The sequence below is a fragment of the Indicator indicator genome, chromosome 9 (assembly GCF_027791375.1).
Source record: "Indicator indicator isolate 239-I01 chromosome 9, UM_Iind_1.1, whole genome shotgun sequence".
Classification (NCBI taxonomy): Eukaryota; Metazoa; Chordata; class Aves; order Piciformes; family Indicatoridae; genus Indicator; species Indicator indicator.
In genome coordinates, this window is record NC_072018.1 from 33827683 (window position 1) to 33850340 (window position 22658).

General features: G+C 45.1%; 2 protein-coding genes across 3 annotated transcripts in view; both read right to left on the reverse strand.

The window, feature by feature from the left end:
• Positions 1-840: 840 nt before the first annotated feature.
• Positions 841-6443, reverse strand: NAA20 (N-alpha-acetyltransferase 20, NatB catalytic subunit). Of its 2 annotated transcripts, XM_054383466.1 has the most exons (6): positions 6391-6443; positions 6218-6242; positions 6048-6138; positions 3937-4072; positions 2083-2228; positions 841-1108 (listed from the first exon to the last, which is right to left on the reverse strand). In XM_054383466.1, the coding sequence occupies exons 1-6, from the start codon at positions 6441-6443 to the stop codon at positions 1023-1025; spliced, it is 537 nt and encodes a 178-aa protein (XP_054239441.1). In that variant the 3' UTR covers positions 841-1022. The 2 variants fall into 2 exon arrangements, with proteins under 2 accessions (XP_054239441.1, XP_054239442.1); XM_054383467.1 differs by lacking the exon at positions 2083-2228 and having other exon boundaries at positions 993-1108.
• Positions 6444-8934: 2491 nt separating this feature from the next.
• RIN2 (Ras and Rab interactor 2) overlaps positions 8935-22658 on the reverse strand; it is a 49992-nt gene continuing 36268 nt past the window's right edge. Inside the window, exons 8-11 of the mRNA XM_054383877.1 lie at positions 18492-18797; positions 16381-16512; positions 13296-13459; positions 8935-9599 (exon numbers count right to left, since the gene is read on the reverse strand). Of these exons, the coding sequence (XP_054239852.1) occupies positions 9282-9599; positions 13296-13459; positions 16381-16512; positions 18492-18797 (920 nt within the window). The 3' untranslated portion in view covers positions 8935-9281. The remainder of the gene's footprint in view (positions 9600-13295; positions 13460-16380; positions 16513-18491; positions 18798-22658) is intronic.

The window sequence follows — 22658 nt, forward strand, 5'->3', positions numbered from 1 at the left end:
ACCACCTGGCAACAGTAAAATTGGGGATGTGGCCAAGCTTGGTGGCCCCCCACTAGCATCCACCTGGTTGGCCTCTGGATCGCAGAGGTCTCTTCCGACTGAAACAATTCTATGCTTCTTACTCACAAAGCCACACGTCCTGTTTTTTTCCCGCTGTCGCGCCTCCCCCTCCGAGACCCGGCCCTACCCCGCCACCCCTCGCAGTCCGCACCGCTCCTCTGCCCGGGGCGCCGCTCCTGTCCGCGCCGCCCCTCCCGCCAGGCTCCACCGCCCCGCACAGACGGAGCTGCCCGTGCTCCTTCTCCCACCTCCGGCCCGGCCGCGCACTGCCCGCCTATGGCAGCGGCACAGCGCCGCCTTGCGGCAGCGCCGCTCTGCAGCACAACGCTCCCGAGACACCCATGCGAGCCACAGAACGGACCTCTGAAGATCATGGAGTCAACGCCCCCTGCCGAAGCACGATCACCTAGGGCAGGTCACACAGAAACACACCCAGACGGGTCTTGGAACTCCCCACAGACAGAGACTCCACAACCTCTCTGGTCCCCAGTGGATGGAAACCCCTACTTCAGTGTCTGTCTTTTTCAAATGGGCAGTGAACTCAGATCCTGTCATGAAGAGGGGAAAGACATTCTGCAACAAGTTGATCTTCCACACAAATATTAATACATTGCACAAACATTAATACATTGCATAAACCCTTGCTGTGTTTCTTAGGTATTGTGCAGCATTTTCTCTGGTCATGAATAAATGCATTTGAAGAGCTCTTAAAATGACCGACTTCAGGTATTTTTGGTTTGACAGCAAATCAAGAAAACACTATACAGGAAGTAATTCCATTTTAATAGTCTCTGAATTCCCAATATTTAAAAAGTAAGTGCAGCTGTTACCAAGAGAAGCAGCTTTTTGGGTTTTCACGAGGAAGAACACAGAGCCTAAGATTTCTCATCCGTAAATTCTTGAGGGCTGGGAGGAGAAGGAACCTGAAACTCTAATCTTTCTCTGAGAATCACAGCTTACAGTCACTCAATGTCTTCTGGTCTCACAGGATGAGGCAGAGGTATAATTGATTTCTTCTCTGTATCTCTGGAAAGAGCTTTTCTCATATCTGTAGCAAAAGCAAATAAAAGCTATTACAACAAGACAGTCATTGCAAAAAGCCATGTTAAGTGAATTCTCTGTTGCAGTAAGATCATTTTTAATCAAGAAGATTTCCTAGAACCACAGAATGAAAGGGACTCATAAGGATCACTGAGTACAACTTCCTGCTCCTCACAGGGTTACCTAAAACTAAACCCTGTGACTAAGAGCATTGTCCAGATGATAGGTATGGTGGTGTGACCACTTCCCTAGGGAGCCTGGTTCAGTGACTGACCCCCCTCTCAGTGAAGAACCTTTGCCTAGTGTTCAGTCTGAGCTTCCTCTGGTGCAGCTTTATTCCATTTCTTTTATTCCATTGCTGGTCTCCAGGGAGAGCAGGTAAGTGCCTCCCCCTTTGCTGCCTCTCTTGAGGAAGCTGCTGACTGCGGTGAGGTCTCTCCCTCAGCCTTTTCTTCCCCAGGGTCAAACCAAGCAACCTCAGCAGCTCCTCCTAAGTCTTGCCCTCAAGACCTTTTACCACCTTGGTTTCCCTTCTCTGGACACACTCCAATAGTTTGATGTCCTTACTGTTGTTTAGCAGCAACTTTATCAATTGGAATATAACACAGCAGGAAACTCATGGAAGGGAAATGTCAGGCTGAATGGACACAGGGGTACAAAAAAGATCCCATTTATTGACAACTACCTAAGCTTGTTTCATAGAAAAACAAAACAAAACCAAATCACCATATGAACAAGCCCAGGAACCCTCAACATGAGAATGTTTAAGGGTGGTGTGACACTAGATCAGGTTACTCCGGGAGGTCATGGATGTCCCCTCCCTGGAGGAGTTTGAGGCCAGGCTGGACAACACCTTGAACAATCTGATCTACTGGAAGGTGTCCCTGCCAATGCTGTGTGGTATGAACTAGATCTTCAAGGTCCCTTCCAACAGAAACCATTCCATAAACCTGTGAAAGCTGAGGCAGAACAGACACTCACCATAAGCATCTTCATCTGGCTCTCCGTTGCTAGCAGAGTAGTACTCCAGCACCGTCCGGTACACGCTGTAGCCTAGCTGCTTGTACATATTTACTGCAACCTGATTTGATACTCTCACAAAGAGGTCGACGAAAAATCCACCCTTTCTTTGAAAAAATGAGTCAAAAAAACCCAAACAACACAGTAAGCAATAGTAGATGCATGCACTTCACAATACTAACCCCTAACTTGTAAGCAGGCCTAGAGGAGGCCTGACGAGCAGCACGCTAAGCACGCGTTGCTCACATTGCAGTAACAGATGCACTCCTTCCCCAAGGGACAAATCCAGCACAGGCACAATTTTCACTTTATTTTTTATGGAATTACAGAATGTTAGGGGTTGGAAAGAACCTCTACAGCTCATCTAGTCCAGCTTTCCTGCCAAAGCATCGCTGAGGGCAGGCCACACAGGAACACATCCAGACAGGCCTTGAAAGTCTCCAGAGAAGGAGATTCCACAATCTCCGTAGGCAGCCTGTTCCAGTGCTCCGTCACCTTCACTGTAAAAAAGTTTCTCCTCATGTTGAGGTGGAACCTCCTGTGCTTCAGTCTGTGTCCACTGCCCTTTGTCTTATCACAGGACACCACTGAAAAGAGCCTGGCATCTTCATTTTGACACCCACCCCTCAGATACTTATAGGCATTAATAAGACCCCCTCTCAGCTTTCTGTTCTGCAGACTAAACAGCCCCAGGGCTCTCAGTCCTTCTTCACAGGAGAGATATTCAAGTCTCTTCACCACCATTTTTGTCAGACAACCATTCTTGCACACCAGTCAGTGGGTTCAGAATTATGAACAGAAAGAGCAGGACAAGCGAAACACCCCCAACAGCCTCAGACCCAGAAGGAATTATTTAAAAACAAGATTTTTGATTGCACTGACTTAGGGACTGCCTCCTTCAAAGTGAGGGACAGAGGGTGTGTGGTGTGGAATTAGTCATGAAATTCAGTTGCCCAACAGGAGATAGTTCTTTTCCCAAGGCAAATGTTCCAACTTCCCAGCACAAGCTGGGGACATTTCCCTGTGGGTTCATTTGCCACCAAATTAAAATTTTCTGCATTTCATAGCTTTCCTTCTCTAACTACAGGGAATTTCAGCAAATCAGAACACCACTCAAAGCAAAATTCTGTATGTGTTTCATGCAGATCAGTACTTAAGCCAAGCCCAGGTGTCTGTACAAACGATGCACTAAAATGGGTGCATCAAGAGAAGTGTAGCCAGTAGGTCAAGGGAGATTCTCCCTCCTCTTCTATTCTGCCCTAGTGAGACATCTGCAGTATTGTGTCCAGTTCTGGGCTCACCAGTCCAAGGAGGATAGGGATATACTAGACAGTATCCAAAGGAGGGCTGCAAGGATGATGAAGGGACAGGAACTAGGAGGAAAGGCTGAGGGACCTGAGGCTGTTTAGCCTGGAGAGGAGAAGGCTGAGAGGAGATCTTAATAGTGTTTATAACTATCTGAAGGGTGGGTGTCAAGAAGAAGGGGCCAGGCTCTTTTTAGTGGTGTTCTGTGATAGCATGAAGAGCAATGGACACAAACTGGGGCACGGGAAGTTCTACCTCAACAAGAGGAAAAACTTCTTCCTGTGAAGGTGCAATAGCCCTGGAACAGGCTGCCCAGAGAGGATGTGGAGTCTCTTCCTCTGGACATTTTCAAGACCTGCCTGGATGTGTTCCTGTGTGACCTGCCCTAAGTGATCCTGCTTTGGCAGGGGGTTGGAGTGAATGATCTCTAGAGGTCCCTTCCAACCCCTACCATTCTATGATTCTGTGGTTACTTTAAAAGACAAATTTGAAGATAAGCACAGTACTCACTTTTCTGAAATTTCCTCCAGTAGTTCCATCAATTTAGCAGCCAAACCCAGCCGGCGGAATTCTGGTGCAACAGAGAGGGCAGTGACATGTCCGTGCCACTCTTCCCTAGCCACTGAGCCTTCTGCTTTACCCATGACTGTGAACACACAGAGCATCAGCACCTCTACACACAGCTCTACATCTTCACAGAAGAGCCAAGCAATGTTATAAACAAGCATCACAACGACTCAAGGTGGCAAAGACTCAAGCATGAATGCCTGTGTTACCACTCTGTGCTGCAGCAGCCACTAAAAATTGGCATTTTGCTCAGGCATTACAGGAGTTTCTTGACTAATATGAAGAAAAACCAAAAGAACTTTGCAAATTCATCTTTTTGGGGGGAGTCAATTCCAAATGCAAATTTTAAGCAACGGTGTGTCAGTACTGATACGACTTTTCAACTGAGCAGAATTCAGCATCTGACTGAAATCATGAAGGAACAGAGAGCTAAGCCCAAAACTAACTCCACTAAGGGTGGAGGTCATGAAGACAGGGCTGGGCTCTTTTCAGTAGTGTCCAGTAACAGGACAACAGACAGTGTATACAAAGTACAGCACAGGAGGTTTCAGCTGAACTTGGTGATGGAGCACTGGAACAGGCTGCCCAGAATGGTTCTAGAGTCTCCTTCTCTAGAAGACTTTCAAGACCCATCTGGATGCCTTTCTGTGCCCTAGGTGATGCTCCCTGGGCAGGGCAGTTGGACTGGATGACCTCTAGAAGACCCTTTCAACCCTCTGTGATTCTGCAATTTTGGTGCCTCAGGGGCAATAAGAGCTTGGGAAGCTTTGCCAACCTGGCAATAAAAAGCTAAGGCCCTGCAAACACAATACATTTAAGAGGAAAAACTTTACAGAGGAGGATGTTGTTTTCAGAGACTTCTTTGTAGTTTCTCTCTGGAGCTGAACCAGTGTTAATTCACTAATGAATATTCACAGTTCTACATGGAGCTCCATATATAAACATCACAGTGACTGCTAACAAGAAACTGATGTGGTGAGGATGGATACAGCTCCTATACAAAAAATGTGTTAAGCTTTACTGTATTTAAAATTCCATATCCTTGGTCCCTGCAAAACCCCTTGTTCTGCCCCCACCTCCAAAAAAACAGCAGGGAAAATTGGAAGGAATAAACAAACAACAGCTCTACTTGGAATGATTTCTGGAAAACATAAGCATCCCACAGCAGATAAGCACATGGCATCCAGAAACCCAAAGCTTTCCCTTAAGGCAGCAACATGGAACTCAAGCCCAGCATTTTTAGTTACTGCTGTGTGTAGGATCATAGCTGGGTTCAGGCTACAGCAATGTCTGTGGGCAGACATTGACCTGTGTAACACCTGAGTGGACATTACCACAGCCAAGAGTCCTTGCCAACCTAGTAACATCAAACAAGACAGAATCACAGAATCAACCAGGTTGAAAGAAATCTCCAAGATCATCAAGTCCAACTGATCACCCAACCTTAACTAACCAACTAGATCATGGCACTAAGTGCCTCATCCAGTCTTCTGTTAAACACCTCCAGGGACAATGACCCCACCACCTCCTTGGGCAGCCCATTCCAATGGGCAATCTCTCTTTCTATGAAGAACTTCTTTCTAAGATCAAGTCTAAACCTTCCCTTGCACACCTTGAGACTGTGTCCTCTTCTTCTGTTGCTGGTTGCCTGGGAGAAGAGACCAACCCCCACCTGGCTACAACCTCCCTTCAGACGATGTGGAACACAAGCCCAGCACTTTCAGTTACTGCTGACTTACAGTGGGTAGGGTCACAGCTGAGTGCAGGCTACAGCAATGCCTGTGGGCAGACACCGACCTGTGTAACACCTGGGTGGACATTACCACAGCTAGGAGTCCTTGCCGAGCTACATCAAACCAAAACCTGCTGCTGTGAGTTCTACCTAACGCCCTGAAGCACTTACGACACGGAAGGTGCTAGGCAAGGCTCCTCTTCCCTGTCAGGCAGTTGGAAGACGAGAAAAGCAAGAAAAACTCCCGTATCATAACTTAGCCCCAGATAAAGAAGGCGGCGAGCCGGCAACACGGGCACTGCCGGCGCCGCTCCACACTCACTGTAGCCCATCAGCTCCCCGCCGGGCGCCTCGGCGACAACGAAATACTCGGGCCAGTGGGCCAGGTACTGCAGGTAGAAGGGGATCCCATACTGGGGCGCTCGGTTAAGGAGCAAGCTGCCGCGCGCACTGGGCCCCACACTCCTCCCCGGCGGCCGGCACAAAGGATACGGTCTCCGTCAGCGGGTCCAGATTGCTGTGGGGGAGGAACGAGGCTCACCACGGGCCCGGGCCTGCAGAGGGACCGGCCCGAGCTCCCCCGGGTGAAAAGGGAGCCCCACGGGCCTTGAGTGGCAGAGGGGAGATGAAGGGAGAAGGAGAAAGGGGAGGCAGGCACCGCTTACATGTTGTTGAAACGGAAGAGATCGTCGCAGGTGAAGGCGCGCAGCGTCGTCATGATGCCGCCGCCGTTGCTGCCGCTGCCGCTGCCGCCGCCGCTCCGGAAGCGCTCCGCAGCCCCGGAATTGCTGCAGCCGAGGCCTTGCCTCTTCCGCCGCGCATAGGCGGCAGGGCACACCCCGACCTCGCCGAGCCCGGAACTGCTGCCGTGCGCTCAGGCAGCGGAGGGGCTGCGGGCGACGGGACTGCGGTGCCCAGGGGCGTTCGGAGCCTGCCTGGGAGCTTGTGCAGCGCCCAGGGTCAGCCCGGTGGGGAGCGAGCCCCGGACGCGCAGACACCGCAGCCCCCGTGAACTGATCCGGGTGCCTTTGGCTTTACCTTCCCGTCTGAAAGGGGCGGCCTCACGGAAGCTTTCTAACAAACAGTGTTTTATGCAAGATGAGGCTTTCGCTCTGCTTGGCCAGCTTGATTTGGCTCATTGCTCTTCCCTGGTGCGTGTGTATGGGTGCTTGGATCTCTGCACCCGTCGTAAGAGCAAGGAGAGCAGCAGGGTGACTTAAAAACTTCTAAGTTCACATCTAATGCCCTCCTGTATTGCTTACTGTCTCGGAAGCCGCTTTTGTTACTAAGCTTTAGGCATTTATAACCTCCGGCTTTGTTTGCTTTAGCCTTTCCTTCTCCATTTCAAAAAGAGCCTCGCCTCAATTACAAGCGTTTTTTTCTTGCTTTTCAGTATCTCTTGAACATCAAACACCTAACACGAAGTTATTTTTACAAGTCCAAATTGCTTCTAAAGCTTTTGCCTCATCTGTTTTCTGGCATTATGAAAAGTGAGGAGTGTTTTGAGTAGCACAGTTCTAATGTTCTAAAGAAATTGCTCAGAGCCAGGAGAATCGTCCGAGGGGGGTTGGATGTGCGTTTCCCTTCTTACACTCTTTTGCTTTCCTTCATTTCACAGCTTAAATTCTGAGTTCCTTAGGAGTTTGCCTCTCTGCTGCCATCATATGAAAATGGAGTTTTCTTCAGCACTGAATGTTAGTCTTCAGCACAAATAGTTCAAGTCGCCTGCTGCTTCTACTGCCTATTCAGTCAAGCACACTCAGTAAGACAATAATGTTACTGCATCCTTCCTTTGCAAATAAAGTGGGCTGAGCAGTATGAAAAGCAGCAGCAAGTCTGCTGATACACAAAACATCCAAATGTGAACCATTTCTTAAATAATTAAAAAACTAAAACCACCCCCCTCCCCCCCAAAAAACGCAACAAAAAAAAAAAAACACCGAAAAACAACCTACACCCCAAGAACCACAGCACACAACATCCCAAAAATATAATTCGAGTATTACAATGTATTATTATATGCAAAACTCACCATTTACAAAATGAAATACAAAGATGTGCCAGGGGTTTCAGATACATGGCAAACTGACAAAACCACTACAGATGTCTCTCTAAGGCACAATACACAACGACATTTTTGTAATCATCTGCTTTAGGTAACAGTGCTCACACCAGACCTGGGGAGAACCCCATGTCCCTCTAAAAATAGTAGCCCTAACTGACTTCAGTAGGGTTCAGTGTCACCCACAGCATCAGTGTTCTTGGTCAAACCTATAGAACAGCCTAATTTAATACCATTTTATCTTTGCACACATAGGAAGGACTTTTCACATCTCACCTATTAACTAAACCACAAAAATTCTACAACACAGCCTTTGGTCCAGGACACACTTTGATGCTAGTGACATACTATGCAACGTAGTTAGTGTTCTCCTTCACCTCACTGATCCTCTGCTAACACAAGTAGTGTCTGGGATAGGTGCTGTCAAACCCCTCTGCCAATCTATGACACTGCTTATGTAAAAGTTCCTTACCAACCTCCTTTGCTTGTTTTCTGCAAGGAGCCTGAACCAGCAGACTAGCACTTTTGAATCCTAAAAATTAGGTTCTCTACATTCATTCTCTCTCCCTTCTCTACATCCTTTTCTTTCAATTTGCTCTTCCAACCCCCTAGTTCTGTCTAAAACAATGCATATGAATAATAATCCAGGTAACAGTACATCAAGCTCAGATAAAGGCACTCAAATTGCCAGTGCCCCAGTTACAGTCTTCTTACAGATAACAAGTTCTCATAAGAACATTCCTGCAATAGGAAAAGAGAAACCACAAAGGCTTTTTTTTTAATGCAATACTCTAAAACCAGCAAGAGATTTATTCATGTATATTAAATGTTAAAAAAAAAATCACATGCATAATTATAGAATATTTTATAGTTAAAAAAATATTTCAAAAAAAACCCCAACCCTGACAGTTTACCTGCAACTGCTATAAAATTTCTATTTTATATAATATACAAAAACATGGCAATTTTTCTGTAATTTAAAAACAAAACAAAACAAAAAAAAAATAGAGGAAAGGATGCAATCATCCAGTAATTACGAGTTAACTGATGCCCTGCATCGGACAGTCTTGTCAAACTCAAGCTGGTAATACTGAGCTCACAACCAGCCAGTTTACTGAAATACTTGTCTGGCATACATTGATTTAAATCAAAATTACATTTGGCTAAAAAGATGAGTGTAAGAAAATAGATTTTTTTTTTTTCCATGCTACAGCAAAAAGACCTGCAGAGGGGCCACAGGATAATATGCTTCAAAAAAAGTCCTGTGGCACAAGGAATTCAGCTTCATGGGCTGCTTACTCAAGACATGCTGGTGGAACGTAACTGGCCACCGGGGAGGGTTTACACGGAGGTTTGTAAGCAATGCTACAAGTGTCTGTGTGGTTTATTAGGCATTTGTGGTTTAAGGCCTGTTCTAGCTCCTAAGGGAGGCAGCCAGCAAAGATCTTCTCAACAGTTAACAAGGACCAGAAATCAAACGACGAGCTGCTGGTTTTAAGAAGCTGAGTCCTCGTTGTTTTGGAAAATGGCACCGTAGGAGTCGCTGTTAATGCGCTTGTAGACAAAGTGAAAGACCTGGGGCTGCGGGCGGCTGTGCAGCTCTGCCTTTATTTTTTGAGGGTAGGTGTCCTCTGTCAGTTGCTGCCAGGTGTCATCAACAAAAAGAAACAGGCTGTACTCTTCTGGATTGTCCACTTTAAACTTTTCAGCACAAAGCTGGCATACATCTTCGGTAGTGATATAGGGTCTTACTAGTAAGGTCTTTCCTGTACATCCACTGTTAAACTCCTGGAATGCAACACGAAGGTAGTTCTGTAGAATGAGAAAACAGACATCAGAAACTCAAACAACCAAAACTCATCCTCTGAGAACTGAAGAGTCAGCAACAAACAGCAGGCCTCTCCACATTCTAGTCATGAAGCACACACCAGTGATTCCAGTACATGATGGTCACCTTGTGAATTGTCCTATTGATGGTAAAACTGTGGCAAGCCCATAGTGGGCATAACAAAAATTCATAAGCCAACATCCTCCTCTCTTTAGCTTACATTCTAACCCTGCAATTAAAAGCAAATAGATAACAGCCAGAAAGCCACATGGAAAACACCAGTGGTTTTTAACAGGGCTTGCTGTTTGGCTTTGCTAGGAAACAAAATGTTGCAAAGCAAAATAAACATCTACAGCAGTGCAGTCTGGAGATGCTGCTGCCGTTGCTGGGTCAATGCTGTAGAACAGAAGCTTTGCACACTGCATTAGCCAGAAGGGAAAAAAAAAAGAATTTTAAAAAGCCTCTGCAAGGGTGTTACTCACAAGTTGCTGCATGCTAAACTGTTTGCACTCGTACACTGTGGTATGCAGACAGTAATCCATCCTCATGTAGGGCACTTTCATCATGTAACTGGTGGCAATTTGGTGTCTGAGCCTGTTGCAACCAAGCTTCATATGACAGCATTTTTAATTAAGGTTTAGGGAGATGCAGAAAGAAAAATTACCCTCCAGAACTGGAGTAAATCCATGAGATTTTGAGGCAAAATTTGAACCTATTTTCTCTGTTGAAACTGATGGATGCCTACAGCTTTGGTAACAAAAAACATTTTAAAAAAATGAAATAAAAAGGAACAGTTGGGGAAAAAATAATCAGCCAACCAAAACAAAACTTGGACACAACCCACAAAAAACTTGGACACATGAACAAAGCAGCCTGCTACCATGTGCTTTAAAAAAAAAAAAAAAATTAACTGCAATTAAAGACTAAAAACCAGGAAAATTAAAGGAGGTAGGAAAACAAAATGACAGTGAGAAAGACCTGGTTGTTGACCAAGCTGGTACATATGTTTGTGTGCTGAGTAAATTGCATGCTAAATCACAATGGTAAAAATTGACATTTCATAAAGGTAAGCTCATAAAAGCTAAGACTGAGAAGACTCTTGTCTTTATTGAATTATTTTTGATGGCTTGTAGGCCAAAACACTGAAGCTTTGGAACAGCATTTAAACCATTGGGATTGAACCCGATTGATCACACAATTGTCAGGGTTGGAAAAGACCCCAGTGATCATCTAGTTCCAACCCCCCTGCCATGGGCAGGGACACTTTCCACTAGATCAGGTTGCTCAGAGCCACATCCAGCCTGGCTTTAGAAACATCCAAGGATGAGGCTTCCACCACCTCCCTGAACAACCTGTTCCAGTGTCTCACCACCCTCGTGGAGAAGAACTTCTTCCTAATATCTAATCTATATCTTCCCTCTTCTAGCTTGGATCCATTCCCCCTAGTCCTATCACTACCCAACACCCTAAAAAATCTCTCCCCAGCTTTCTTGTAGGCCCCTTCAGATACTGGAAGGCCACAATAAGGTCTTCTTGGAGCCTTCTCTTCTCCAAACTGAACAACCCCAACTGTCTCAGCCTGTCTTCAGAGGAGAGGTGCTCCAGCCCTCTGCTCATCCTCATGGCCCTTCTCTGCACACAATCCAGCACATCCATATCTTTCTTGTAATAGGGGTTCCATAACTGCACACAATACTAATTAGAACTAATCCTTTTAATTTGACATAGTATGGAAAAATTATATATTACAAAAAAAAAAAATCAACCCAAGGTAAGGCAAAACAAATTTCCAGTGTGGTTAACACACAGATTCACAGATTGCATTGGGCTGCAAGGGAGCCTCAAAGGTCATCTTGTCCACCCACCCTGCAGTCAGCAGGGACGTGTCCACCTATATCAGTCTGCCCAGGGCCATATCAAATCTGATCTTGAGTGTCTCCAGGCACAGAGGGTCTGTTTGTAAGTGCATGTGGACAGGATTGCTTTAAGGAGAGGCTGAAGTTTATGCAAATGCCTGGAAGTCATATACTAAGTATCAAAATTATTTATGCAGTTATACTTAATCATCATCAAAATATGGTATTTTTTGCTTTTCCATCCTTTTGAGGGAGAGAGGATGAAGGCCTTCCAGGGCCCAAATAAGGGTGCAGCATGCAGTGACCACATCCTGGTTCAGTGTGAGACAGAGCTGAAGTTGTGTTGCATATGGATCATACGAAAGGTACTTCATTTCAGACTGCAGGATATGGAGATAGAAGATGAAAAACTGCCATTCTGAGCAGGCAGGAAGTGCTTGGATTTGTGCCTGGAACTGGTGTGACCTTACTGATTCAAGGCTGTCTTTTAAGATGCAACAGAAGCAGCACACTGGACACACTCAGTGCCAGCTCTTCCCTTATCCCCTACATCTTCCTGCACCCAGCAGAGCATCCAGCTGTACAGTTGCCTTGGTTGAAGTTCTTTGCTGAAGAAGACAAGGTAAAATGAGGTAGAAGATCCTGCTGAAAATCTTCTGTCATTTAGTCAGCCAGGAGAAATACAAAGTTATGAATTCTCCTATGAAAACCATAGTGTTTTGCTAGAAAGATTAGAGACTCAAGCTACTTGAATCTGACAGCTAAGTACAGGTAAGCAGAATATAAAATGGATCTCAGGAAGATGGACCTAGCTTTGTGCTCTGTCCATAGTTTGGAGTTTCTCTTAAATAGTTCTCTTCTTCCCAAAAGAGGCAAATTGTGGAAGACTGCTTCCTTTCCCAAGTCCTTCCTGTTCTGTTCTATAGTTGTTTGCATGGACACTGATAAAGCAGTAAGAGCCTCAACTGAAAGATTTCACTATCTCTTGATGACCCTACACCTTCATTTCTGAAGCTCTTAACTACATCATATCTAACTGATGGTTGTCATTAGCCTGCCAGCTTTGTGCTGTGAGGTGAACTGCAAACAACTGAACACAAAGGAGTAAATTCTTTCTTCTCAATTCCAATATCTTCCTTGCTTCAGTCCACAAACTGATGCTCTGAACAGACAATCAACAGCATACTATACAAAAGACATGCAGGCTTGGATTTAAAAGGTGAAGTAATCTTGAGTGGTTTGTTAGTCTTCAGTTGACGTTACTGCCCTGCTCTGAAAGGGCAGTGAGAAATCCAGGGGAGAGAAAAAAAAACACAAGCATAAAGACATCTATAGTACAGAACCTTACCCCTTGCTTAAAAAACTGCAACAAACTTTTCTCCCACCTCTCCTCTCTATACCTACTGTATACCACTATTAGCTGCTGGGGAACTGTGCTGCTTTATACCACTGGAAACCTACTGTTACAAAGAAAAAAAATGCAAAACACCCAGAGAAGCTGAATCTAATATGATTCAATTTGTCCTAATGTGACATAAACAAAAGTGAGGATGCAAAAGCTCCATTATTTAGTGTTCTCTTGGCACTGTCATAATAACGCCCTATTGTAAACTGCAAAGACTTCAAAACCAAGGCGGATTTGCCAGCCATACTGTCAGCACTGCTTCACTCCACTTACCTTGGGGCCTCTAGAGAATCATGACAAATCATACCTCTCAAATGGGAGATTTCCAACAAAGAAATCCCCCCAAAAAAACCCAAAAAACTAAAACATCCCCTGTTTTGTTGGATTTGGTTTTGTTTGTCTTCATCCCTAAGCTCTACCTGAAAATCATCAACTGAAGGTATCGTCCTGTTAGTTGTTCTCCTCTTGTGCCACTGCCGGAGAGTATCTCTGGTTTCTGAACTCAGCAGTCGAGCAGCTTGCTCCTCCTGGAAGTTCTTGATCAGTGAAAGTGCTCCATAAGCGCTCGTCAAGTAATAGCCTCCTGTGAAGGACAGCAAGGCAAGAACTTCTCAGAGTGGTCCCAGCTGGTCACAGTATCACAGTACATTAGAGATTCATAGAATCATAGAATCAACCAGGTTGGAAGAGACCTCCAAGCTCATCCAGTCCAACCCATCACCCAGCCCTATCCAATCAACCAGACCATGGCACTAAGTGCCTCATTCAGGCTTTTCTCGAACATCTGCAGGGACGGCCACTCCACCACCTCCCTGGGCAGCCATTCCAAGAGGCAATCACTCTCTCTATGAAAACCTTCCTCCTACTATCCAGCCTATACCTCTCCTGGCACAACTTGAGACTGTGTCCCCTCGTTCTGCTGCTGGTTGCCTGGGAGAAGAGACCAACCCCTAGCCTGGCTACAACCTCCCCTTCAGGTTGGAAGGGATCTCAGGAGATCATCAAGTCCAACCCTCCTGTGTCAGAAGTACAAACACAATTCTTTTCTACACACCCACACACACACATATATATATATATGAAAATCCTTGCATTCTATCACTAAGCTATTTATACATAAAGGAAAACAGCTCACTGGCCTGCAAAATACTGGATGGTGTGCTCTCAGCTGCTAAGAGACATGCAGTGGTTACATGCACTCCATATTATCAAGTCATGCAGGAGTATCTAACTCTGTGTCCACTAATGCTGGGGATTCATAGATTCATAGAATGGATTAGATTGGAAGGGACTTTAAAGATCATCAAGTTCCAACCCTCCTGCCATGGGCAGGGACACCTTCCACTAGACCAGGCTGCTGAAGGCCTCAGTATGATTGGTGTCACTCCTTTACTCCTGAGTGTTTCGGCAAAGTTGGAGCATGAGTTTTCTTCTGAACGCTTTCTGAACAGTGATTTGTTTCCTGATTTGTATGGAAAGCACCTTAAAAGATCATCTAGTTCCAAGCACCCCAACCAGGCCAACCTGTCATCCAACCTGGCCTTGAACACCTCCAGGGAGGGAGCAATTCTCCCCGAGCAACCTGTTCCAGTTGGAGCAAAGTTGAAGCATGAGTTTTCTTCTAAATGCTTTCCAAACAGTGATTTATTTTATTCCCCAGCTTCACTTGTGGATGAAATAAACATAGCTATTTAAAAGACAATCTTACCCCTGTTCAGGAACTAAAAAAAAAGCCATGACCCTTAGTGGCAACAAAGCAACAACTGAGTGCAATTTGTACCCTGGAAGCATCCCGAGGAATTCGCTTTCAGTTTTATAAGGAAGACTGAGTTTGTCGCCTTTTTAGTGTTCCCCATAATGTCCAACTAGGTAATGTGTACAGTCCTCCAGGCTTCACCTCTATTACATGAGTGGAGAACAAATCAAGCCATGACAGACTTGCCAATATACAAAGGAAGATGCTGGTCACAAAGGAAAATGAAAGAGAATGGACTGAAGCTTGAGGAGGGGAGATTTAGACTGGATATTAGAAAGAAATTCTTGACAGTGAGGGTGGTGAGACACTAGAACAGGTTGCCCAGGGAGGTCATGGATGTCTCCTGGAGGTGTTCAAGGCTTGGTTGGATGAGGCCTTTAGCAATCTGGTCTAGTGGAAGGTGCCCTTGCCCATGGCAGGGGGGTTGGAGCTGGATGATCTTTTAAGGTGCCTTCCATTTGAACTACACATCCCCAAAGCACCAAACAGTTGTTTCTACTCAGTACATCTCAGCTGGTGCCAAAGATAGGGTCAGAGAATGAATGGACTTCTTTTGCTGCATTCAAAACAGGATGACATAATAGCCCAGCAAAACATTTCTGCCTTTCAAGTATGATAATGATCTCCAGCTTCATACCTCAAGTATTTTCCGTGTTAAGATTCCTGAACCATGCACTAGAGGATGCTCTGTACACAAAGCAGGGAGCAGACTAGTGCCAAACTGGAGGAATCCAGGCAGGCCTCTCTCTTGCTTACTAGCATGTAAGAGGATACAGGCGTTTCAACAAGCTAAGAGGTAGCAGGTGTGGGAAACACTCACAACTGAGCTTGGTAACAAGAACTTTTACACTTCCACATGAAGTGGGAGATTCTGGGGCTTGCAGGATACCTTTATTGAAAACACCACCATGAAAACAGGGAAGAGGGAGATTTTTCTTGCCTCTTGTGGGCTTCAAATGTCATTCAAGAGTGCTTTAAGGAAACATATTCTTAGGGCAATATTCTCTAAAGCACCTCTCCTCAGAAGGGCAGAGAATTTCATAGAATCTTAGAATCAGTCAGGGTTGGAAGGGACCACAAGGATCATCTAGTTCCAGCCCAAGAAGTTCCAACCTAAGAAGTTTTCCCCAAGAAGTTTTTACCAAACACCCAACCCAAGTCTCATTATTCATAGACTCATAGAATGGTGTGAGTTGGAAGGCACCCTAAAAGATCATCTAGTTCCAAGCACCCCACCATGGACAGGGACACCTTCCACTAGCCCAGGTTGCTCAAGGCATCATCTAACCTGGCCTTGAACACCTCCAGGGAGGGAGCATCTACAATCTCCCTGGGCAACCTGTTGAAGTGTCTCACCACCCTCACCGTAATTATGTGTCTCACAGTTTAAGTGAAATCTTTGGCCCTATAAACACTCTCAAGATATTTTCAGGCACAGAAGGATAACCACATTTGGTACCTGCACAGTGGATGTTTGCTTGACACCCTCCCCTTCTTTGCTGAAAACAACATCTGGCCTCCTCAGGTAGTATACACCAGCAGATTCCCAGCTCACTCGGACCTGCACTCTGCAAGCTAACCAGCTTTCTCTTGCTTTATGGTGGAAATAATCATGGGGTTCTCTTGTTACACTACTGCCATTGCTGACTTCAGCACTCCCCTGGAAAGGATTTCTACTCAACTGCTGTGAGGAAGAATCCCCCCTCCCCATGTCCTTCACTCAAGTCTAATAAAAACGAACAGATTACCTTCTCCGTGCAGCAGAGATGGATCCAGCAATTCCATCATGTATTCAATTTCAGTATCCAGCTCCAGCATGTCACACTGGGCTAGTACATATGTCAACACAGGCAAGAAGTCATCAGCTCCATACAGCCTCCCTGGGTTGAAGGAAACACAGGGCAGTGAGAGACAAACCACACCCTTTTACCAGTTCCAGTGTTTGAAAGGATTATCCTGGTGAGTGAAGGCAGCAGAATTTGTTTGTATTACTCTAGAGCTTCCTGTTACCAATGTACAGCAGAGAGAGCATCATATGACACTCATTGAACAGGAGACCAACACCAGCTTCATCCTGTACACTTCACAAGACAAATCTGATGATGCACACCCTGAGGCATGCAAGGGACTTTAAAGACTGGGTTCACCTTGGCATCAGCTCAGCTGGTGAATTCACAAAAGGCTGCCATGCCAGTCTGGCCTGACCTCCACCTGCACTTTACCACTTGCTAAGAGATGATGAATAAAGAGAAGGTCTATTCATGTGGGGACAACAGCCACTTTCTAGAAGGATCCAGCCACAAAGAGCAGTTTCTGAGTCTGAATCCCAGCAGAGAAGGCTGAACATAAAAGCCTATTAGATTTGACATGAAGACTCTATTATTATTATTGTGGTTGTTATTATTATTATTATTATTATTAAGTATATTTTCTAAAAACAGTTTAAATGCCATGTGGCCATACATCTGGGTCTGGCCAAACTGTGTTCATTACAGAAATGGTGTGATGGTGACTTAAAACCACCAAGAACAGGAGCTAATTTAAACTTGTTCAAACTCCAGATGACTGAAGGGCTGATAGCTGAAGTGACACCAGCTAAGACATAACCTCCAGTACTACACTATTCTCTGGCTAAAAGCACATTAGAAATCAGACACTCAAGCAACTGCTTGCTCAGTGCCATGGTTTACAAACTTCACATGACAAAACAAGGTAATCCAAGGAGCATTTGCCACATCTTAGCCCAAGCCCTTTAGGATAACAGTTAACTGGCAGTAGCCCCTCAATATTTTTCTTCTAAGTGTTGGAAATGCCTTATTCAATGTGGTAACACAGCATAGGGAAGGCAGTTCACAGCACTTCAGGCCAAATTCTCATTGCTATTTTAGAATGCACATTTTGCACAGAAATGAGCAGCTGGACAGGAGCTTGGACCTAAATTTACAAAAGTGTCTGTGGTCTTTCAGAACCACAGACTTTCACCACTCAGCTCCAATCTCAAAAGAAAGTAGGCATCTTGATCAGTACCAGACCCACCTAAATATTCAATGCTCACTTAGAAAACTGCCAACCAGGTGATTATAGGGAAAAATAAAACAAACAATCAACCAAAACCAATAAAAAGATCTCCCACTGGCACCAGGGTTGGTTCACCTTAGCTAGTGACCTACCAGAGGGGTGTATGATAAGGCATCAGGAAACAGAGCTGCACCTGTGAATTCATGTCACCCAGCAAAGCACTTGAATTGTGCCACTGACTACTCAGCAGGTCTAGACTGGTCTGTAATTCCATTTTATTATCTAGGTTTCAAGGTCATGCTTAGATGTTATTTCTGTTCCAAAACCAGAGAAGTGAAGTGTCCAGATGAGACCATTCTGAAGCACAGTAAGCCAGAAATTCTGGATCAGAGGCTGATTTCCTCCACCCATTAACACAGAGTACTTGGAGCTGTCATACTGCACATGCAACTGAATCAGTACAGCTAAATACAGAGTGTTACCTCTATTACTATTTCTAGAAATGCACTCAATTTAGAATTAGTGTCTAATTCAAGGCTCACAGGACATCCTTTCTGACAGCCAGCTTCTAAAGGCTACAGAATTAAGCAAAACTGGTTTGTTTGGGTTTTTTTAAGGCTGCTTCACAACTCTGCTTCCCACTGGTTTTGTAAGATGTGCTGCCAGGTGCATCAGAGATATCAGGAAAGAAACACAAAGAGGAAGAATCCTTCTCAGAAGGGCAAGGACATGCTGCAAGTGCTCCAGGAAAAGGAGAGAGATCTGCAGAATCAAGTGGTCTGATTTCCTCCCCCACAAGACAACTTGAACCAGTGAACTTGAACCATGAGTAGCACCATACCTGAGTTATTCTCCATCACAGTGTAAATCAGTTTGCAAACTCTCAGTAGCAGCATGACTTTCTTTTCAGGTGAATACATTTTCTGCATGGTCATGAACTTGACTTTAATCTTTTCAACATCCACAAAGTCTGGTGTTGGAACAAACACTCCCAGTTCCTGAGGATTCCTCTGTCTCACCAACTGCAGATTTTCCTTCAGCTGTTTCCAAGAACCATCTGCAGTATGAAACTCTTTCAACATTGCTTCAATGTGGCCCTTCAATGGCTTCAAAATGCACTTATGCATGGCCTTCTCCAGGACAACATCTGTAACAAGAAAACAGAAGTCCAGCTGACTTCCTCCTTTAGCGTAGAGCCAGTATTAATATAACCATTCCCAAAAGAGACTCTAGGGCAAAACCTGCTTGTTAAGGCTTATTTATTATACAAGCTGAGTTTCCAGAAGTTTGTTAGCAAGAAAGCAAAAGGCAGAGCAGAATTTGTATTCTATTTTCATTTATTGCAATGTGTTAAATTTAAAAAAAACCAAAACAAAACACAAAGAGTCGAAAGAGAGAAAGAAAAGAGGGAAAAGGAAAGGAAAGGAAAGGAAAGGAAAGGAAAGGAAAGGAAAGGAAAGGAAAGGAAAGGAAAGGAAAGGAAAGGAAAGGAAAGGAAAGGAAAGGAAAGGAAAGGAAAGGAAAGGAAAGGAAAGGAAAGGAAAGGAAAGGAAAGGAAAGGAAAGGAAAGGAAAGGAAAGGAAAGGAAAGGAAAGGAAAGGAAAGGAAAGGAAAGGAAGGAAAGGAAAGGAAAGGAAAGGAAAGGAAAGGAAAGGAAAGGAAAGGAAAGGAAAGGAAAGGAAAGGAAAGGAAAGGAAAGGAAAGGAAAGGAAAGGAAAGGAAAGGAAGGAAAGGAAAGGAAGGAAAGGAAAGGAAAGGAAGGGAAAGGAAAGGAAAGGAAGGGAAGGGAAAGGAAAGGAAGGGAAGGGAAAGGAAAGGAAGGGAAGGGAAAGGAAAGGAAGGGAAGGGAAAGGAAAGGAAGGGAAGGGAAAGGAAGGAAGGGAAGGGAAAGGAAAGGAAGGGAAGGGAAAGGAAAGGAAAGGAGGGGAAAGGAAAGGAAAGGAGGGGAAAGGAAAGGAAAGGAGGGAAAGGAAAGGAAAGAGGGGAAAGGAAAGGAAAGAGGGGAAAGGAAAGGAAAGAGGGGAAGGAAAGGAAAGAGGGGAAAGGAAAGGAAAGAGGGGAAAGGAAAGGAAAGAGGGGAAAGGAAAGGAAAGAGGGGAAAGGAAAGGAAAGAGGGGAAAGGAAAGGAAAGAGGGGAAAGGAAAGGAAAGAGGGGAAAGGAAAGGAAAGAGGGAAAGGAAAGGAAAGAGGGGAAAGGAAAGGAAAGAGGGGAAAGGAAAGGAAAGAGGGGAAAGGAAAGGAAAGAGGGGAAAGGAAAGGAAAGAGGGGAAAGGAAAGGAAAGAGGGGAAAGGAAAGGAAAGAGGGGAAAGGAAAGGAAAGAGGGGAAAGGAAAGGAAAGAGGGGAAAGGAAAGGAAAGAGGGGAAAGGAAGGAAAGAGGGAAAGGAAGGAAGAGGGGAAAGGAAAGGAAAGAGGGGAAAGGAAAGGAAAGAGGGGAAAGGAAAGGAAAGAGGGGAAAGGAAAGGAAAGAGGGGAAGGAAAGGAAAGGGGAAGGAAGGAAAGGGGAAAGGAAAGGAAAGGGGGAAAGGAAAGGAAAGAGGGGAAAGGAAAGGAAAGAGGGGAAAGGAAGGAAAGAGGGGAAAGGAAAGGAAAGAGGGGAAAGGAAAGGAAAGAGGGGAAAGGAAAGGAAAGAGGGGAAAGGAAAGGAAAGAGGGGAAAGGAAAGGAAAGAGGGGAAAGGAAAGGAAGAGGGGAAAGGAAAGGAAAGAGGGGAAAGGAAAGGAAAGAGGGGAAAGGAAAGGAAAGAGGGGAAAGGAAAGGAAAGAGGGGAAAGGAAAGGAAAGAGGGGAAAGGAAAGGAAAGAGGGGAAAGGAAAGGAAAGAGGGGAAAGGAAAGGAAAGAGGGGAAAGGAAAGGAAAGAGGGGAAAGGAAAGGAAAGAGGGGAAAGGAAAGGAAAGAGGGGAAAGGAAAGGAAAGAGGGGAAAGGAAAGGAAAGAGGGGAAAGGAAAGGAAAGAGGGGAAAGGAAAGGAAAGAGGGGAAAGGAAAGGAAAGAGGGGAAAGGAAAGGAAAGAGGGGAAAGGAAAGGAAAGAGGGGAATGGAAAGGAAAGAGGGGAAAGGAAAGGAAAGAGGGGAAAGGAAAGGAAAGAGGGGAAAGGAAAGGAAAGAGGGGAAAGGAAAGGAAAGAGGGGAAAGGAAAGGAAAGAGGGGAAAGGAAAGGAAAGAGGGGAAAGGAAAGGAAAGAGGGGAAAGGAAAAAGGAGGGAAAAGTAAAAGGAAAAAAGAATGGGGGAGGGAAGAGAAAGAGGAAAAATAAAATTAGAAGAAAAAAAAACTTAGCACGACACAAACAAAACTGTGGCTCCAGTTAACTTTTTCCTTTTGTTGTCGAGAAGTCTCCAAGTTATTTTACTGTGAGCTTAGTCTTTAACTCTCAAAGTTAAAGCATAACAGTCAAAACCATATTTTTGTCTGCTTTGGCATGAGAGCCCAGCCTCTCTGCATAGTTTCCACCAGGAATTATAACTCAAACAAGGTCCCCCAAAACTTGGCTCAGCTTTGTCAAGATCTTTATGAAGTTGGACAGATTATGGGCTTTAAACTGGAAATGAAAACCAAGCTGTGTTTGTCAGGCTTCAGATTTCCTCCTGCAAGCTTATAGACAGCTTTGTCATCAACTTTGAAGCTCTTTCTTTGGCAACAGCATGCTCATGGCACAGTAATCACTAACTCTGAGGCTTTTTTATTCTCGTCCTACTCAAGGTTTTCTTAAACAGTCATTCTTCAAAGTAAGGACCACACCAACAGGGAAAGCTCTTTGCTAAACCTTTTCTCTGCAGCCCTTTACTTTATAAGCTAATTTCCTCTCCCACTCAGTGTCTCTATGCCAACACAGCTTTACATTAATAATTAGCTTGTATAAATTATGTGTACCACAGTGAAATCCCACAAGCACAGAAGAAACTTCAGCCTGGTCACTGCACAAACACCCTGACAGTGGGGCAAGGACAGAGCCTCCAGCAGGCAGAGGTACTGGGAGCACACAAAGGAGAGACAAAGAGCAGGATAGGGAGAAAATGTGCCACACAAGCTAGCAGTGGACATTCCTGCTACTAGTGGTGACTCAAAGTTTCATTAAACCCATGCTCTTTCCAGGTTCTTTGTCTGTTCTTAGGTGTTTTTCTGAGACCACAGCCTCTTTCCTTGTCCTCCTGTTAAATTACAGACTATTTCTAAGGCTTGGGATTTACACACAGAGCCACACACTCACCACTCCCAATGAGCATCACCTACTCTTCTCTTCTCTTGCTTTTGCTTTATTCTTTCATTTATCTCACCCCTCTGTTCATTTTCTCCTTTGGGTCTTCATACCTCTCCCCTAAAAAGCCATGCCCTTCATATGCTCCTCCTTTTATGGTGGCTTTGCTTCATATGAAGCATTTATTCTGTGTTTGTCTGGCATGGCAATTCCCCAACATCCAACTCTTGGGGAGCTCCTTCCCTATCCCAGTTCTGCTGGGGCTTCTGTAGCTCCTCTTGCTATTTGCCCCTCCTGGGACTTGAACATCTCTCCTGTGAAGAGAGACTGAGAGACTTGGGGCTGTTGAGTCTTGAGAAGAGAAGGCTGAGAGGGGATCTTAATCAAGTCTATGAATACCTGAGGGGTGGGTGTCAGGATGAAGGTGCCAGTCTGGTTTTGATGGTGCTCAGTGACAGTCCAAGCAACAATGGGTACAAGTTGGAGCACAGGAGGTTCCACCTCAATATGAGGAGAAACCTCTTTACAGTGAAAGTGATGGAGCACTGGAACAGGCTGCCCAGGGAGGTTGTGGAATCTCCTTCTCTGGAGACTTTCAAACCCTGCTTGGATGTGTTCCTGTGACCTGCCCTGTGTGACGCTGCTTTGGCAGGAGGGTTGGACTTGATCACTGAAGGTCCCTTCCAACACTCAACATTCTGTGATGCAGGTGGTAAAAATGTGTCTGCTTCATTCCCAGATGCTTAAACACATCTGGGCTCGCTCTCACAATGAAAATCCTGAGGCATAACCAGTCTGAAGTGTTCTTGATGGC

Bases quoted from the DNA above. Each gene is read 5' to 3' on its own strand.
- NAA20 (XM_054383466.1), bottom strand. From the start codon at position 6,443: ATGACGACGCTGCGCGCCTTCACCTGCGACGATCTCTTCCGTTTCAAC. The intron at 6,139-6,217 runs GTATCCTTTGTG...CGAGCGCCCCAG, and splicing joins TGGACCCGCTGACGGAGACC to TATGGGATCCCCTTCTACCT. The intron at 4,073-6,047 runs GTGAGTGTGGAG...GTGTGTTCACAG, and splicing joins CGGGGAGCTGATGGGCTACA to TCATGGGTAAAGCAGAAGGC.